This window comes from Leptonychotes weddellii, chromosome 16 (genome assembly GCF_054177405.1).
Source record: "Leptonychotes weddellii isolate Sample4059 chromosome 16, ASM5417740v2, whole genome shotgun sequence".
Classification (NCBI taxonomy): Eukaryota; Metazoa; Chordata; class Mammalia; order Carnivora; family Phocidae; genus Leptonychotes; species Leptonychotes weddellii.
This window is the reverse complement of record NC_138384.1, coordinates 42,889,278-42,908,036: the sequence shown is the minus strand read 5'-3', so window position 1 is coordinate 42,908,036 and position 18,759 is coordinate 42,889,278. Positions and strand designations below refer to the sequence as shown.

Genomic DNA, 18,759 nt, shown 5'->3' with positions numbered 1-18,759 from the left:
CAAAAATACTGTAGACTGGATGGTTTAAACAATAAGAGGAAAGCACCAGCAGATTCAGTGACTGGTGAGGACTCACTTCCTGGTTCACAGGCGGTCATTTTCTTGCTGTGTTTTCATATGGCAGAAGGACAGGAGGGGTCTCTGGAATCTCTTCTATAAGGGCACTAATCCCATTTGTGGCGAATTCACCCTCATGAACTAATCATGGCCCAAAGGCTCCCATCTCCTAATACCATCACATTGGGGGTTAGGATTTCAACCTGTGAATTTGGGTGGTGGTGGTGGGGGGAACATAAACATTCAGTCCATGACAGGACCAAACTTATAATAGTCTTCACAAAAGATGTTTTATGTTGATCAGTCCAAATTTCCTGCAGGCAAGTGTTGGTCAACATCAAAGTTTTGGACGAATGATAAAAAAGGCTTAATGTAGGACCATACAGGAAACAGAACCTTCACTAGACTGATGACCTGGAAACTGTTTGATCTCACATCTAAAATTCCAGCTCAGGCCTCTCACTGACACTCAGAAGTTGGCGTTTTTATTACTTGCCTCTCTGGTGGATAGGCCCACGGGCTGTGTAAGAACATATAAAAACCATTAATAAATGGGCCCAACCTCAGGTATATTTGGTCATATTTATCACTGAAGGGACAAGATTTTCAAAAAGTGGTTGGAATTACTGGCAGTTCACCTTCAGCAAGAGCCCTTATTTGCTCTTTGTTAAAGCTTAGGAAGAAAACAAGAAAAAAAGGTTTTAATTATTGGCCCATCTCATCACATGGAGGTGGGGAGTGGGGAAGGCAAAGTGTGGATTAATCATCCAGGAGATAAGCTATAAAGGGGAGAAATACAAACGCCAACTCTAAAGTACACATTAGATATATGGACTTAGGAACCAAATATCTAAATGGGATTCCAGTTGATATTTCTCTTTCCAGAATGGTTTCCTTAATCCCCCTGCTTCTAACAGTTGCTCCCATTGTTCAAGGTTGGAGGACCTCATATCACCCAGCCAGATATGCAAGAACCTGACTGAAATATGGGTTTACTTCCTCTTGAGGAAAACAGTACCCCATCTACCACCCCTCTGGAACAAATTAGACGATAATTGGTTTTCTACTACCCCATCCTGGGTTGGAGCATATGTGGTTAGCATCTCTTCCCAGTCAGCCAGCTGACTCTCGGTGTAAGTTTACTGGCAAAGTTTGCACCCTTTGAATCCAGATCACCACAGCATTGATAACATTTAATTTACCCGAAAAGATCCATGTTATTCCTGGGGAGGGGAAAAGACTGGGCATTTTTATAAAGAATTGTATCTGTTCATCTAAATAAATCAGTAGGGCTATTTGCAATGCCTCCTAGATCCACTGTAATCACGATGCTGAAACTAATGAAAGCAACTTAAAAATGAATCTCCCATCTCAAGGTCTCCTTGCTCCATAATTTTTGTCCTTAATATCTACTGGGTAGAGTAAGTGAGGGCATCTAGCCGACACCCCAGGAACTGGAGAGAAAAATTACCCCCCCCCCCTTTTTAAGATTTTACTTATTTATTTTTAGGATTTTGTATTTAAACTCACTTTAGTTAACATATAGTGTATTATTAGTTTCAGGGATAGAATTTAGTGATTCATCAGTGGCATGTAACACCCAGTGCTCATTACATCACATGCTCTCCTCAATGCCCATCACCCAGTTACCCCATCCCTCTACCTACCTCCCCTCCAGCAACCCTCAGGTTGTTTCCTATAGTTAAGGGTCTCATGGTTTGCCTCCCTCTCTGTTTTTATCTTATTTGTCTTAGAAAGAGAGCGTGGATGCGGGCAAGCAGGGTGGGGAGAGGCACAGCAGGAGAGAGAGAGAGAATCCTAAGCAGACTGCACTGAATGCAGAGCCTGATGTGAGGCTGGATCTCATGATCCTGAGATGATGAGCTGAGCTAAAATAGAGTCAGTCCCTGAGCCACCCAGGCACTCCAAAATCAGCCCTTTGAGGACCTTCAACAGGTGGGGCCAGAATCTGTCTTGTATGATCACCAAAGATGACTCTCCAGCAAAGTTTTGCTTCAGAGATGAGTCCAAAAGGCTTTTCTTGACACCATTTTCTACAATGAAAATATCACCTATCCACCTTCCTCGAACACATATACACATATACACACACAAAACTGACTCAGTGATAGGATGTATGAAAATAAGGTTTAACCTCATTTGTGATATCAAATTAAAAAGAAGGGTTTTTTAAAATTGTGTAGTCCAATTCCAGAGATGGAGGTACAGAAGGCGCGGTTTGGTAAGACCCACACTTCCATTCATGCTGCTAAAAGAACGGAAGTTGAGAAAGCCTTCCTAGAAAGTAATTTAACAATATAATCAAGAGCCACTCAGATACTTAGATCCTTTGCTCCAGTCATTTCTCTTGACAAGGATAAATGCCCATGGAGCATCAATACAATATAATAATGAAAAATTGGTAAAGAAAAAAGGAAATGTCAACATTAGCAAAATGGATAGAAAAATTTGGCTTATCCATGATAGAAATATCATGAAGACATTTAAAATGTTTTACAAAGGGATGCCTGGGTGCCTCAGTCAGTTCAGCATCTGCTGTCAGCTCAGGTCATGATCCAGGGTCCTGGGATTGAGTCCCACATCAGGCTCCTTGCTCAGCTGGGAGCCTGCTTCTCCCTCTGCCTCTGCTTCTCCCTGCTTGTGTGCTCTCTCTCTCACACACAAATAAATAAAATCTTTAAAATAAAATTAGATAAAATGTTTTACAAAGAGTTTGTAATGGATTGTCTAACCAACAACTGACATCGGATCCTACATGTCTATGGGATAAAAATCTGTTACTCAGCTTAACAGAGAAACAAACAAAAAATTTCCTCTGTGGAGCTGTTATTTCCCCCTTGGCCAAAAATTACCTTCTGCTCCTGGTAGAACAGGACCCAAATGGCCTCATGTCTGCCACATTCAATTATAATTCCCAGGTTTTATCCCTATCCCTGTTCTGCCACATTCTCTGTGGTCTAGTAGTTTTAATCAGAAGAGAATATTCTCCTAGGAAGACGCATCAGAATGCCTGGAGGAATCTTCAAAATATGCAACTCAGGATTTGAAGCCCACGTATCACCTGACATGATCAGGCAGAGATCGCAACCACTGCAAAGTAGAAGTCTGAGTAGAGTAGGTAGATGCAGGGTTGTTGAATTCTGATAATAATGGTCTGGTCGGGAGCAGGGACACAATCACATAGCCCAGGGCTGTCTTTCACAAATATGCAGTATAATCTATGATTTTAATCCCAAGTATTTAAATAATCCCCCTGCACCCCCAAATCACAGAAAAATATTGAAAGTTAGGAAAAGATGAAGATAATGTCATTAGTACTGGAAAACATAAAAGAGGGTCATGTTTTGAAATGAACTTGGATCAATTTCTGCCACATTGTAGAGATGGATCTGGGTTGAACAAAGTTCCAAGTCTGTCCGGCTCGCTTTGCCCTATCTCCAGGAAGCACAAAGGGGGTAAAGAGAAACAGATGCTCAGGGGGGATATTTTAACTGACCTCATACTCATTATATGTATCATGTAAAGGAAGGAATTATGTGGTTGAATATTAGAGATCCTGATTTAACGTGTTGAATGTTATATAAAAGTGATGGCCATCTTTATAAATGCCTATTGATGTAAAAGGAATCATTTACTAAGCAAAAAGAATGTTTCCAATATCTTTAAAAAGTTTCATGGTTCATAAGTTGGATTTGACACAATAAATAAAGATTAAAAATATCAGCTGTGATCTAGGGTTAAAAGAAATGAGAAAATTCAGGGCGCCTGGGTGGCTCAGTCGTTGGGCATCTGCCTTCGGTTCGGGTCATGATTCCAGGGTCCTGGGATGGAGCCCCGCATCAGGCTGCCTGCTCAGCAGGAAGCCTGCTTCTCCCTCTCCCACTCCCCCTGCTTGTGTTCCCTCTCTTGCTGTGTCTCTGTCAAATAAATAAATAAAATCTAAAAAAAAAAAAAAGAAATGAGAAAATTCATCAAATTTAAAATAGAATGACAGCAGATCATGGGACGTCACCAACATTTATCCTATATGTTAAACAGAGAAGCAGAAATTAAAGTCTTATAATTCATTTCAGGAAGCTTGGAAAATAATTATAATGAAAGAATAAAACAAATGTTGATATTTCTTTAACAAGGTGATGGATGGTGGAAGAGTTTCAGACATAACCTCCTTCTCCCCCTTAATGTCTCTGAAAGTCTTTGGAATTGAGACACCAACCCAAGGAACAGGAAGGGGTTGACCCTGAATGAGCCCACAAGCAAATGAGGGTGGAAAATAAGATTTACGTTCTGATGTAAACATTTACATAAAATCACTTAGCTGTCACAGGGCACCTGGGTGGCTTAGCTGGTTATGCAGCAGACTCTTGATTTTGGCTCAGGTCATGATTTCACGGTCCTGGAATCAGCCCCCCTGTGCTCTCTCTCTCTCAAATAAATAAATAAATAAATCTTTTTTAAAAAAATCACTTATCTGGCACACTTGAGCATTGCAATTCTCAGTAATTAGCATAACTTAAACAATTTAAACAATTTCGTATAATTTAAACAATGAATTAGAGGATCTGATTATCTGGAACCACTGGTTCAAATTCCTAACCTAATCACCGAATGCAATCAATCCCTACCCACCTAGCTCCTATTTCCCCAGATAAGAATTTTATTTTTACAAATGTATCTTAACTTTAAAAAACAAAATTTATTTTCCCTCACACAGGTGGTTCTCAAACTTTGCCATGCATCAATATCAGGAGGGTGGGTTTCTTATAACACAGATTTCTGAGTTCCCCCAGGGTTTCTGATTCAGCAGATCTTGGCTGGGGTTTGAGGGTTTGCAACAATGCCTTTGGTCCAGGCTCACAATCAGAATCACAGCGCTAGAATGGTTTTAAATGTTTAAATGGAGTTAATTTATATTTGGCTCACAAAAGTTCTAAGTTCTTACCTTAAATTGTTCCAAACTGGGCGCCTGGGTGGCTCAGTCGGTTAAGCGACTGCCTTCGGCTCAGGTCATGATCCCGGGTCCTGGGATCGAGCCCCGCATCGGGCTCCCTAATTGGTGGGAAGCCTGCTTCTTCCTCTCCCACTCCCCCTCTTGTGTTCCCTCTCTCGCTGTGTCTCTCTCTGTCAAATAAATAAATAAAAAAAAAATCTTAAAAAAAAAAATTGTTCCAAACTGTAAACATGAAATCAAATCAAATCAAAGTTTGTCTCAAACTTTAAACATGACTGGGCGCCTGGGTGGCTCAGTCGGTTAAGCGACTGCCTTCGGCTCAGGTCATGATCCCGGAGTCCTGGGGATCGAGTCCCATGTCGGGCTCCCTGCTCGGCAGGGAGTCTGCTTCTCCCTCTGACCCTCCTCCCTCTCATGCTCTCTGTCTCTCATTGTCTCTCTCTCAAATAAATAAATAAAATCTTTAAAAAAAAAAAACTTTAAACATGACATCAAGTTTCTGCTGGGCAGAGTCTGGTCGCTGGAAGTGATGTGCGGGCAGCAGGTCTAAAGCCGCGCCCAGGCCCCGCCCACTGGTATTAAAGCTGGCCCTGGTCTTCCTCCGCTCAAATCTTCCCCAGGAGAGCGGCGTTCAGAGCTGTCTGCCCGAGCTCCCTGCGCTCGTTTCTTCCAGAGTTCTACCTGCGTGGAATCCAATTCAGAGGACAGGACCGAACACTTCGTAAGTAAGTCTGTCTGTGTGTTTCATTCGTTTATTCTCGCGTTTGTTCAGAGGGCACCCCCACCACCCCCCACAACACACACACACACCGCTACTCTCCATTTCTGGGGTCAGAGAAGGAGCAGGATGGGAGCTGCAGTCGTGATTGCATCTGAGGAGAGTGGATCTGGCTCCTCTGAAGGGTCCCTCAGCCCAGACACTGCAAACTACATGCCAACCTCAGGCAGCTTCTCATTCCGCTCTACCAGGAACACATCCATAATGTGAAACTCCTCCCTGGGGTCGCTGGTCTATGTACCATCCTCCCCCAGAAGTTCACCAAATTCACCCCCATCATTACCCACATTCCACTTCACATTGCCCTCTCCAAAGATGCCAGACAATTACCAAAGCCACTGGGGGTCTGCTCTGTCTTCTGGGGCTTCTTTGGAGTCATCATATCTACCAACAATATACTGTATCTTCTTACTTTCATCACCAAGCACTTCACCCACGTCACTTAGAGAATCTCCCAAGTCACCTAGCTACTCTCCAACCATCTCCAGATTTCTGTGAGAGTCAGCCTGTTACCCACAGGAAACACTTTACTAACTCATGGACCTCACTGGGTTCCTCCCCCATGTCCCTTATCACTTCACCCCCAGTGCTCAGAGAATCTCCTGTGTTATCTACTCTCCCAAGTCACCTAGCTACTCTCCCACCAGATTTATGGGACAGTCAGCCCATCACCCACAGGAAACACTTCCTAACTCACAGACCTCACTAGGGCTCTCCAAATGTCTCCCCTCTTCACAGCAATGACTCTCAGATATCCCCCTGGGTTCCCACACTGAAATCATGTCTCACTTGGACATAGGCATGGCCTTCCAGCCACTCTGCATTATTGTCCTTTTATTCAAAGATGTGGCCAAATCACTGACCAGCATGATGTACTTACTGGCCGTATCTATCAAGTCAGAGGGGAAGAGAGGAAAAAATAAAACAAGATGAAACCAGTGAGGGAGACAAACCTTAAGAGACTCTTAACTATAGGAAACAAGCTGAGGGTTGCTGGAGGGGAGGGGGTTGGGGGGTTGGGGTAAGTGGGTGACGGACATTAAGGAGGGCATGTGATGTAATGAGCACTGGTGATGAATCACTGAACTCTACCTCTGAAACTAATGATACACTATATGTTAATTAAATTTAAAATAAGATAAAAAGTGCACAATTTGGTTGTTTTGTGTGTATTCACATAGTTGTGCACCATCACAACAATCAAGTTTAGAACATTTCTATCACTCCCAAAAGAAACCCTGTAAACATTAGCAGTCACTTCTCACCTTGTGTCCCACATTTACCCCCACCCTCAGCCCTAGGTAACCAATAATCTCTCTGTCTCTAAGGCTCTGCCTATTCTGGACATTTCATATAAATGTAATCATATAATATGTGATTTTTTCATTTAGCATAATGTTTTCAAGGCTTATCCATATTATAGAGTGTATCACAACTCCATTCCTTTTTATTATTGAATAATAATCCACTGTATGAATATATCACATTTTCTCTATCCATTCATCAGTTAATGGATATTGGCTTATTTGTACTTTTTGGCTATTATAAATAATGTTTCTGTGAACATTCATGTACAATTTTTTGTGTGAACATGTTTTCTCTCTGGTACCTACCTATAAAGTAGGATTTCCAAGTGTATGGAAACTTTATGTTTAAAAATCTGAGGAGCAACCAGCCTGTTTTCCAGAGTGACTGAAGCATTTTACACCTCCAGCAGTGTGCAAGGGTTACAATTTTTCTACATCCTTGACGACATTTGTTATTATCTGTGTTTTTTGTTCTAGCCATCCTAGTGAATGTGAGGTGGTGTCTCTGTGGCTTTGATTTGCATTTCCCTGCAGGCTAATGACACTGAGCATCCTTTAATGGGTTCATTGTCCATTTGTATTTCTTCTTTGAAGAAATGTGTATTCAAATCATTTGCCTGTCTTAAAATTCGGTTGTCTTTATTATTGAGTTGTAAGCACTATTTTTGTATTCAAGATATAAGCTCCTTATCAGATGCATGATTTACACATGACATTTTTATTCGCTAGTCTTTTGTTGAGAATGTTCGCATCGATATTCATGAAAGACACTGGCATATAGTTTTCTTGAGATGTATTATTCCCTGATTTTGGTGTCATGGCAATAGTGGCCTTATAAATGCATTGGGATGTGTTTCCTTGTCTTATATTTTTTGGAAGAGTTTGTGAAGAATTGCCACTAATTCTGGAGTTTTCTTTGTGCTTTTAAAAAAAATTATTAATTCTCTTCTCATAAGTCTATTCTGATTTTCTATTTATTCTTGAGTCAATTCTGATTATTTGTGTCTTTCTAGGGATTTGTTAATTATCTAATTTGTTGGCATATAGTTGTTCATAGTATTCCCGTATAATCCTTTTTGTATCAGAAAGGTCAGTAGTAATATTCCCTCTTTAACTTTTGATTTCAGTAATTTGAGTCTTTTTTTTCTTAGTCACTCTAGCTAAATATTTGTACATTTTGTTGATCTTTTCAAAGAACCTACTTTTGGTGTCATTGATTTTTCTCTGATGGTATTCTATTCTATATTTCATTATTTGCTCTAATCTCATTTCCTCCTGATTGCTTTAATTTGTTCTTATTTCAGTGTCTTAAAGGAAAAGGTTAGATTATTAATTTGAGATTCTTTTTGTTTTAATATAGGTATTTACAGCTGTAAATTTCCCTATAAGTACAGCTTTAGCTACATCCCATAAGTTTGGTATGTTGTGTTTTCATTTTCTTTTCTTTTTTTTTTTTTGTTTCAAGTTTTGTTTTTTTTTAATTCTAGTTAACATATAGTATAATATTAGTTTCAGGAGAATTTAATGATTCTTCACTTACATGTAACACTCAGTGCTCATCACAAGTGCCCACCTTAATATCCATCACCCATTTAACCCAACCAACTGCCCACCTTCCCTCCAGCAACCCTCAGTGTGTCCTCTATAGTTAAGAGTCTGTTTTATGGTTTGCCTCTCTCTTCCCACCGCCCCCCCATGATCTGTTTCATTTCTCAAATTCCACACATGAGTGAAATCATATGGTATTGGTCTTTCTCTGATTTATTTTTCTTAGCATAATACACTTCTAGTTCCATCCACATCATTGCAAATGGCAAGATTTCATTCTTTTTTATGACTGAGCAATATTCCATTGTGTGTGTGTATATATATATACACATCTTCTTTATCCATCCATCAATCAATGGACACTTGGACTTCTTCCATAATTTGGCTATTGTTGATAATGCTGCTATAAATATTAGGATGCATGTGTCTCTTGGAATCAGCATTTTTTATCCTTTGGGTAAATTAGTATATGGTAGTTCTATTTTTAACTTTTTGGGGAACCTCCATACTGTTTTCCAGAGTGGCTGCACCAGTTTGCATTCCCACCAACAGTGTAAGAGGGTTCCCCTTTCTCTACATCCTTGCCAACATCTGTTGTTTCCTATGTTGTTGATTTTAGCCATTCTGACAGGTGGTATCTCATTGCAGTTTGATTTGTATTTCCCTGATGATGAGTGATGTTGAGCATCTTTTGTGTCTGTTAGTCAGCTGTATGTCTTCTTTGGAAAAATGTCTATTCGTGTCTTCTGCCCATTTTTTAGCTGGATTATTTGTTTTTGGGGTGTTGGGTTTAAGAGTCCAGAATTCAGTAAGGACTGCAAACTGAGACTGTCAGAGAGAAAAACAGCTAGACAGGCCCCCCGTTCTCTTCAGAGATGCAGGCAGGGACATTACATCAGACTCTGTGGGCCAAGCCTGGGATATGGGGACAAATGTGAAACTGACATTGATGGAAACCCAGGTTAGAGATGTAAGTTCTCAGTGGGATGGAGCTGTGCACGTGCCCACATGTGAAGGAATTTGGGAGGGAATGGTATGGAGAAGCACCATTCTTGACAGGTGGGTGGGTCCAGGGGCTAACTGAGGTTGTCCAGGGGAAATGGCCTCAATGCAATGTACCTTGTGTAGTGGGAGAGTCCACAGAATGTTCAGATGGGTGGAAGGAGGGGGTGGAGGGAGTGGTGGTTTGTGGGCACAAAAATATGTTCCTGGCATGAATCTGTGATGGCTTTTTCTAGTAAGTGGTCTGCAGACCCAGACTGGTGGAGGCACCAGCTATTGGGTGTAGCTTTCGTATGTTGGGGATGGAATCCTGTACACAGGTGGAGTCTGGTGGTGATGAGGTGGGGTGGGGGAGGCAGGGGTGACCTATGAGGTGTGGCTGTAGGTTAGAACAAGATTGAAGATAGTCAAGGCGTCCTCCTGAGTCTAATCCTGGTATACTTATGTGTTTATTAGGCGTGATGATTTGGGCTTGCTGGGTTCAGGAACCTGGTAGGGGTGGAGGGGTGCTACTTGGGTGTTTAGACAAGGAGGAGTCCCCAAATCCACTGTGAGGCTGCGTGGTGCTTGAGCTGAAGACCCCAGGTCGGTGAAGGTAGCGATTTGTTGCTGCAGATTCTGCTACTCAATGGGAGTGTGCTCTGAGTTCAGGCCTGGATGTTTCCGTGGGAGGCGGGATTAGGGACAGGTGTCAGAGGCCCAAGGCCGTTTAAAGGACCAGTTAAAGCTGCAGATTGGAGCATTGGAGGGGGGCAGGGTTATGGCATAACTCTGGGTGCATGCGCATGTGTTGGGCGCAATCTGGGTGGGAGCCTCAAGTATAGCACAATTCTTGCAGAAGCAGAAAACAGCGCCACCTGGGTGTGTGTGTGGAGGGTGACCTCGTTTTTTTTTTACCGCCGCGCATGTGCGGCAGTGGGTGGGAGGCTCGCCGCCAATCTAGGTGTCCTGGAAGTGGGGCAGGTGAACAGGCTTCCCTAACCAGAGCTTCATCACCCCGGCCCTTCCCCTGTGGTGCACGTGGTTCGACCCTTCCGGTCATGGTTTCTACTCTCCCCTACCCCCAGCCCAGGGCGTCTGAGCTGCTGGCCTCGTGGGACCCGCATGCACGTTTCATGGCTGCTCCCGGTTTCTTTCCCCCACCGGGGTCTCTTAAATGGAAAGTCCCCCCGCGATGCCCTTCATGTGTATTGTCATTGGGATGAAATCAGGAGCGCGGAAAGGTGTTTCCATGGCGGCTTTGTGAACACGGATAGTTGCAAACGTCCCTGGGAGACGCGACTGTAGCAGGAAGGTGGAGGGATGCACAGGAATGGTGAAACTGGGAGCACGGATTCGCTGATGGGCAGGGGCGTCTGGCCTGTGTTAGGAGATAAGGCAGGTTACAGTTACCATTTAGTGTATGACCACAACTTTTCCTTTGAGCATGTCTATATGTTGTATGCATAGGAAAACGTTGGCAAGAACCTACAATGTATATGTGTCTTTACATCATGCTATTACGGATTTTATGTGTCCATTTTTTAAACATTGTGGTAAGATATACACAGATCACAAAATTTACCATTTTAACATTTTTTAAAAGTGTGCAGGTCAGTGGCATTAAGTACATTCATATTGTGCAACCATCACCATGTTTCAGCTCTTTATCTGTATTTCTTTTTTTATAGTGCATTTCCTAAGATAAAGACTGAAAAAAAACTTAGTTTCCTACATCAATTATGCTTTTCCTTTAATCCATCAAATGAAATAGACTATGCTTTTCATAACAATTTTAGTGAATAGTTAGGGTGTGTATCTGTCATGTGATTATTCTTAGTGCATAAAGTTTTTGCCCAGCTGACTTTTGGAAAGATTTGGTCCAAAAGATTTCTTCTTAAGTCTTGGTTAATGCTTTTTTAAAAAACAGAACAAAACTTTATCTTGAGATACCTGTAGCTTCACATGTAGCTGTTAAGAAATAATTGAGGGGCGCCTGGGTGGCTCAGATGGTTAAGCGTCTGCCTTCAGCTCAGGTCATGGTCCCAGCGTCCTGGGATCGAGCCCCGCATCGGGCTCCCTGCTCAGCGGGGAGTCTGCTTCTCCCTCTTCCTGTGCCTCTCTCCCTGCTCATGCTCTCTCTCTCTCTCTCTGTATCTCTGTGTCTCAAATGAATAAATAAAATCTTAAAAAAAAAAAAAAAGAAATAATTGAGAAATCTCCTGTACCCTTTACCCAGATTTTCTCAGTAAACATCTCGCAGAACCATAATACAGAATCACAACCAGGGTAGAGACATTGATAGGATCCAGTGATCATGGGCAGAATCCCCAGTTTCCCTTGTACTCATTTTTGCTTGGCTGTGTGTATTCAGTTCTGTACAATTTTACCACCTGTGTAGGCTCATGTTTCTACCACCACATTCAAGATACAGAACAGTGTTGTCACTGCAAGAATGCTTCTTTGTAGGCACACCCTCTCCCCCAACTTAGCACCTTGGCAACCACTGAACTATTCTCTATTTCTATAATTTTGTCATTTCAAGAATGTTTATAAATGGAATAATGCAAAAGATAGGTAACCTTTTGGGATTGGCTTTTTTTCAACCTCAGAATAATTCTCTGGAGATTCATCCAACTTGTCTCATGTATCAGTAGTTCATTTATTTTTATTGCTGAGAGGTATCCTATGATTTGGATGCACCACAGTTTGTTGAACTATTCACCCATTGAAGGACATCTGGATTGTTTTAAGATTTGGACTATTTCAGAATAAACCTGCTGTGAACAGTTGTGTACAGGTGTTTGTGTGAACATAAATTTCCATTTTTCTGGGATGAGTCCCAAGAGTGCAGTTGTGTAAAGTGATTTCATATTTAGTTTTTTTAAAAGATGTATTTATTTTAGAGAGAGAGAGTGCTCACAAGCTTGGGGGGGAGAGGGAGAGGGAGAAAGAGAATCTCAAGCAGACTCCCTGCCGACCTTTGAGCCAGAGGTGGGGCTCAATCTCACAACCCATAAGATCACGACCTGAACTGAAACCAAGACTTGGAGGCACAACCGACTGAGCCACCCAGTCACCCCAATTTCATATTTAATTTTAAAGTAACTTCCAAATTGTTCCAAAGTAGTTGTACCATCGTGAGTGATGTGAATGATTAACGTTGAGTGATCCCTTTTCTCTGCATCCTTGTCAGCAATTGGTGGTGTCACTATTTTTTACTTTGTCAATTCTAATAGATGTGGAGGGATATCTCATTGTGCTTTTAATTTGCATTCCCCTAATGATTAATGAAGTTGAATGTGCTTATATGTGCTTATTTGCCATCTGTGTATATTCTTTGGAGAAATGTCTGTTCATCTCTTGCCATTTCTAATTTCTAATTATATTGTTTAGTTTTGTGCTATTGAGTTTCTTTACATATTCTATATACTAGCCCTTTGTTGGATATGTGGTTTTGGGGGCATGTCATCAAAAAGACATGACTGCTGATTGACCAGCATGTCCATAGCCTGGACACAGGCACTTGGAGGCTCCTCACCCCTCCCCTGTCCTTGGGATGTGGGCTCTGCTTGCCTTTCCCCCCTTCCAGAGCCTGCTTCTAGGACATCATCTTGAAATGATGATGTGGTGTTGAAAACACCTGCACCGTATACGTGACTGAGCACAGTTGGGTCTTTACAAAATTTGAAGATTTGGAGGGCGAGTGTGGGGATCCACTTGTCTTTCAGCCACCCAAGACAAGCCTCATTTATAAGTTCCCTTTGCTTATTAAAATTTCCACCGACTAAACTGGTGTGCCTGCTGGAGTAATTGTGCATCGTGCTCTGTGGCTAGGAAAGGAAGCATGTGGTGGTCACGGTGGGCGGGCCACTATTAGTGGGCAGTTCAACTGGCCACTGATGCCCGACTGGAGGCTGAAGCTCATGTCGGAAAGTTAGAAGAGAAGCTAAAATTAGAAAAGCACATGAGAATGTCCACGAGTCTGGTGGCTTTGGGCTGATAGACATGATGGGAGCCCAGGGTAATAAGTTAGAGACCTTCACATGCCCTTTTGCAAAGCTAAGAGGGTGCAGGCTGCCTTGGACTAAGGCCTGGGTGCTTGTGACTAAGCCTGATTGGGGTGCTCTGACATGGAATCCCTGGGAGAATAATGAGAATGAACAGGACGTTGTGGTGATTGACAGTGAAGTGGATGGAATGCCCCATGCCATCCAACCCCTAATACAACAGAAAACAAAAGCAAAGCAACAGCAATCCCAAGGCACAGAATAGCCTTCAGTTCAGGAAACACTTATGTTGGGAGAATACACTCCCACTGAGCTTACTGATAGCTGCCAAGTTTCAGCAAAAGGCCAGGGAAAATATCCTGGCATGGTTGGTCTGGTTATAGGATACCAGGGGTGCCGGTGTTTCTCTGACCCAGCAGGAGGCAGAGAAAATGAGTATGATCACGACACCCCCTGCTCTCTGGCAGCACCTGTGTGGTGTCCAGGGGATTCAGGGTACTCACTTCCTTATAGGTTGGATTATTTTATCCTGCTGGGAGGCTTGACCCAATGAAGGAATATCTCCCTGGGCATGTGGGACCTTGGAAATCTATAGAGGAGGTATAACAAATTCTCAGAGATCTGGGAACGAGACAGGTGATCTGTGCTCCTGTCTTTGAAGGTCCTGATCAGAACACATTCACTGCAGAGATAAAAGCCAAGATTCTCCAGTTTGCCCCCCAACACTGGTATTCATGCTGAGCCCAGTTATGAGATAAGATATTTACCATGTTGGGCAATCCATTGCTGAACTGCGGGAAACTGACAGGTCCTGGGAATGGACACGGGCAACTGGGAAGGCTAGAGATAGAGAGGAAGCCCAGAAATCCAAAAGGCTATCCCAACTCCCTATACAGGGTCCAGTCGGAATAACCTGGAAGCAAATATGGTATGATCTCATTGCTGCAGGGACCCTGCCTAAACAGATAGATTGGGTTGGCCCATAGAAAGCCTTAAAACCTGAGTAACACTTTAGACCTGTCTCATCTGCTCCTATCATCGCTGATGCCCCACCTGCTCCAGCAGAAGCCTCAGGGATACAAACCTATTTAGGATGGGTGCCCCCCTCATCCTGGGCATAAGATGCAGGCCAAGACTGCCTCTAGGGAAGGGCCATTGGAGGTGATCAGAGGTCCCTTGTTGAGCTCACTATTCATTGGTCCTCCAGACATACATAAAATGCTGACAGCTCTGGTGGGTACTGAGGCTAAATGTACTTTAATATATGGTAACCCTCAGAGGTTTCCTGCCCCCTTCAGTGCCATTGATAGTTATGCAGGACAGACAGTTATAGTCAAAAGGTCCTCTTGGGCATTCCCCACCCACCCTGAGGTTATGAGGTTTTTATCTTTCCAATACCAGAGAACATATTGGACATTGATAGCCTACAAGATGAAACTGCAAATCTCTGATACCTCCAGGTTAGAGTAATCAAACCCACGCTGAAGGGAAGTGCCAGTTGGGAGCCAATAAGCCTGCCATTCCCATGTAGAATGGTAAATATCAAACAATATAAACTGCTTGGGTGCATTGGGAAACCATCCAAGAACTACACTGGGTAGGTAGTTGACACCCTGCCCATAGTAGTTTCAACAGCCCAGGATGGCCAGTAAAAAAGCCAGATAGCTCATGGCAGATGACAATGGACTACTGGACACTAAATAAGGTAGTGTTCCCCATCCCCATCCATGTGTTTGTGCCCAACACTGACGCCATCTTAGACACCTTAGCCACAGTCCTAGGAATGTATCATGCTCTGCTGGACTTAGCAAATACCTTTTTCAGTGTATCTCTGGCCACTGAGTCACAAGATCAGTGCCTTCACCTGGAAGGGGCAACAATGGACTTTTCAAGTGTTCCCCCAAGGTTACCTGCATAGCCCCACTGTATGTCATGGGATGGTAGCCCAAGACCTGTCCCTGTTCTCTTTCCCCACATCAATGAGATGGCAAGAACATACAGTATGTGTGTGTGTGTGTGTGTGTGTGTATTTACACACATCAGTAGTCTTTATGTCATGGTATTACAGGGGATTTTATGTTTCCATTTTTAAAACATTGTGGTAAAATATACATAACACAACATTTACCATTGATGTTGTAATGTTAACATATGAAGATTTGCCTTTGTTGCAGGACACCTTGCAGGCTCTGCTGGATCATCTGCGAGGGAGAGGTAAGGCAATGAACCCACAGAAAATTCAAGGCCCAGGCACCACTGTAAAGTTTCTGGGAGTTGTCTTGTTGGGTCAGACCAGTGTTGGCCCTGAAGCTGTGATTGATAAGATGCAAGCCTAGTATGAAAGAGGTGCACACCTTTGTAAGGATATTGGGGTTTATGGAGGACTTTTAGTCCCCACCTGGTGCAGTGCCTCCATGTCTTATATCACCTGATAAAGAGATGGAGACACTGCATCCCCACGTGTAGGCCTGGGGATCAGAGCAGTAAGCTACCTTTGAGAAGGCGGAAATACTAGTGAAGCAGACTAAAGCTCTGGGCATCTGACAAGTAGGGCTCCCATTTGAGTTAAATGTGTCCATGGCTCCAGAAGGTATGGATTGGGCACTATGGCAGAAACAAGAGATGGAGACAATACCCCCAAGATTTTGGTCTAAGCTCTGGAAATGGGCAGAAAGCTGATACAGCCCCATAGAGCAACAGCTCCCAGCAGAGCACACAGCACTCCTCCAGGTGGAGCCTCTCACCGAGGAGCAACCCATTGCGATGAGAACTTCCCTAGCAAGAGGTGGGTTAAATATATGTTCCTTCAACCCACCTTCACCATGGCTCAAACCCCCACTTGACTAAGTGGTGTGTCTATTTGCATCAGAGGAGTGCTCTGTCCACAAGACCACTGTCTCTAGAAATGGGGTGCTCCTAGGCCCTATGGAGGATATTTATCCTCTAGATGCCCCACCACTATTTCTATGGCAGACCCACAGCCTGTAAGGAAGGGGCAGGGGAGATTCCTGCTGATGCTTGGTATACAGATGGGCCTAGTCAAGGGAACCCACCCACACAGACTGCAGTCCTCTTCAGCCCAACACCAACACCATCTGGATGGAAACAGAAACAAACCATAGCAGCCAGTGGCCTGAGCTCAGAGCAGTCTGGCTAGTGATTGATTACTCATGAGCCCTGGCCGTTAACCCTCCTACACTGACAACTGGGCTGCTCTATAGGGATTAACCCTATGACTTGGACAATGGGAAGCTGAGGGGTGGATGGTTATGAATAATAAACTCTTGCTGGGTCAAGATACATGGAAAAACTTCGGGTCCATCCACAAGAGCCTAAGACAGCCCTCACTGTTTTCCATGTCCTGGCTCACAAGGTGCTGATACACCCTTACAATCAGGAAGCTGATGCCCTCGCTCAGGTACAAGCTTTAGCTACTGAGCCTTCAATAGATACAGCATATTGAGCACATAGAAAGAGTGGCCATTGCAATGCCCAGGTGGAATGGCATATTGCCAGGGATGCTAGATTGCCCTTGGTTAATGCATCAAGAGCCTGTCCTATGTGTTCTAAACAACACCCAAGGCAACTGCCAAAAGTATATCTGGGACCATTCCCTGGAGTTCCCAACTGGTGAGGGATTGGCAAATTGATTATATCCCTCCTTCCCCCACGAGTGAGGGTTCTAAATATGACTGGTTTATATGGACACTGCATCTGGCTTAACCCAAGCTTTTTCCTGCCACCATATAAACCAGGCTGCCACCATTAGGGGATTAGAGAAACTGAGTACTGTGTATAGATACCTTCATTAAATAGATAGTAATTGGGCGTTACATCTCAAAGGTCATAATATGCCAGACTAGGCAAAAAACATACCATTAAGTGGAAGTTTCATCTCTCCTATAACACACAAGTAGCAGGGTTAATAGAAAAAAATGGATTGGGGCCCCTGGGTGGCTCAGTCGTTAAGCGTCTGTCTGCCTTTGGCTCAGGTCATGATCCCAGGGTCCTGCTCAGAAGGAAGCCTTCTTCCCCTTCTCCCACTCCCTCTGCTTGTGTTCCCTTTCTCGCTGTGTCTCTCTTTGTCAAATACATAAGTAAAATCTTTAAAAAGAAAAGAAAAGAAAAAAATGGATTATTAAAGCAACAGATTGAACTGTTAACAGGTAAAACCACCTTGGCCAGATGGACCACTGTTTTATTCAGGCATGGTAAGACACACAGATACAGAAATGATAGTCATAAAGAAAGAAGTTTATACTCACAGATCCCTAGAAACAGAAGGTATGGCACACCACTCAGGGCCTTACGGAGAAGGACCAGGATTGATCAGGAGACAGAAGAGGAGGAGAGAACATGGTCCAGAGCCTTTATTGGGTCTTCATGGGAAGGAATGGGTGAATCGGGGTAAATATAATGAATTAAGTTTAGGATTGGATAATTTAAATAATTTTGGTGGGCTACGGGCTATAGGCGTGGTTCCTGGGTGTCCAGTACCTGGTCCTGGATTGATTTAGGGCAAAGGAATATTGCCTTGGTGTGTGAGTTTGAGAAACGACATGGTTGGGGCTGTGGGCTCTGGATTGGTTTGTTTGTATATCAAAGGCACTCTCATAAAGTAGATTGCAATCTTTTTTCTTAACGTTGATCATGCAGTGCTTTTGGAATTAAAATATATATAATTAAAATGTATATTGCATACATATAAAATTAACACCAAAACATCAATGCTTTATATCCCCTGGTGATGGGATTATGGATTTGTTTGTTGGAGAGTAGGGTCAGATTTTCTACAACGTGAACATGTTAGCAGCGACTAATAACTTTTTTTTAAGGAAAGAGAAAAAAGGTGTAGTGGGGTGCTCCAAAGCTGAGAGCCAGAACCTCATGTGTCCTCCCACAGACCAGGGTACACCTGCTGGGCACTCCGCCTTGCACCTGGCCTTGGGCGGGGCTCCAGGTGTACGCTTTTTACGTCACCGGCTGGACTTCTAAATAAGAGACCGCGCGCCGCAGAGGATTCTGGGAAGTGTAGTCCGGGCCCTCCCGAGTCGCCCATTTCCGCTTCCGGCCACCGCCGCGCTGCCATAATTTCTTCTGCGATGG

The 18,759-nt window shown here is 43.4% G+C and overlaps 1 protein-coding gene across 3 annotated transcripts in view; it reads left to right on the top strand.

The window, feature by feature from the left end:
• The first annotated feature begins 18,573 nt into the window (after window positions 1-18,573).
• ZNF229 (zinc finger protein 229) overlaps window positions 18,574-18,759 on the top strand; it is a 474,727-nt gene continuing 474,541 nt past the window's right edge. For 2 of the 3 annotated variants that reach the window (XM_031026617.2, XM_081807021.1), the window contains exon 1: window positions 18,576-18,758. Coding sequence is in view for 1 of the 3 variants with exons in the window: in XM_031026620.2 (XP_030882480.1) it covers window positions 18,756-18,758 (3 nt within the window). In the remaining 2 variants the exon portion in view is untranslated. Of the gene's footprint in view, window position 18,759 lies in introns of all 3 variants that reach the window. The other variant, XM_031026620.2, reaches the window with a different exon arrangement.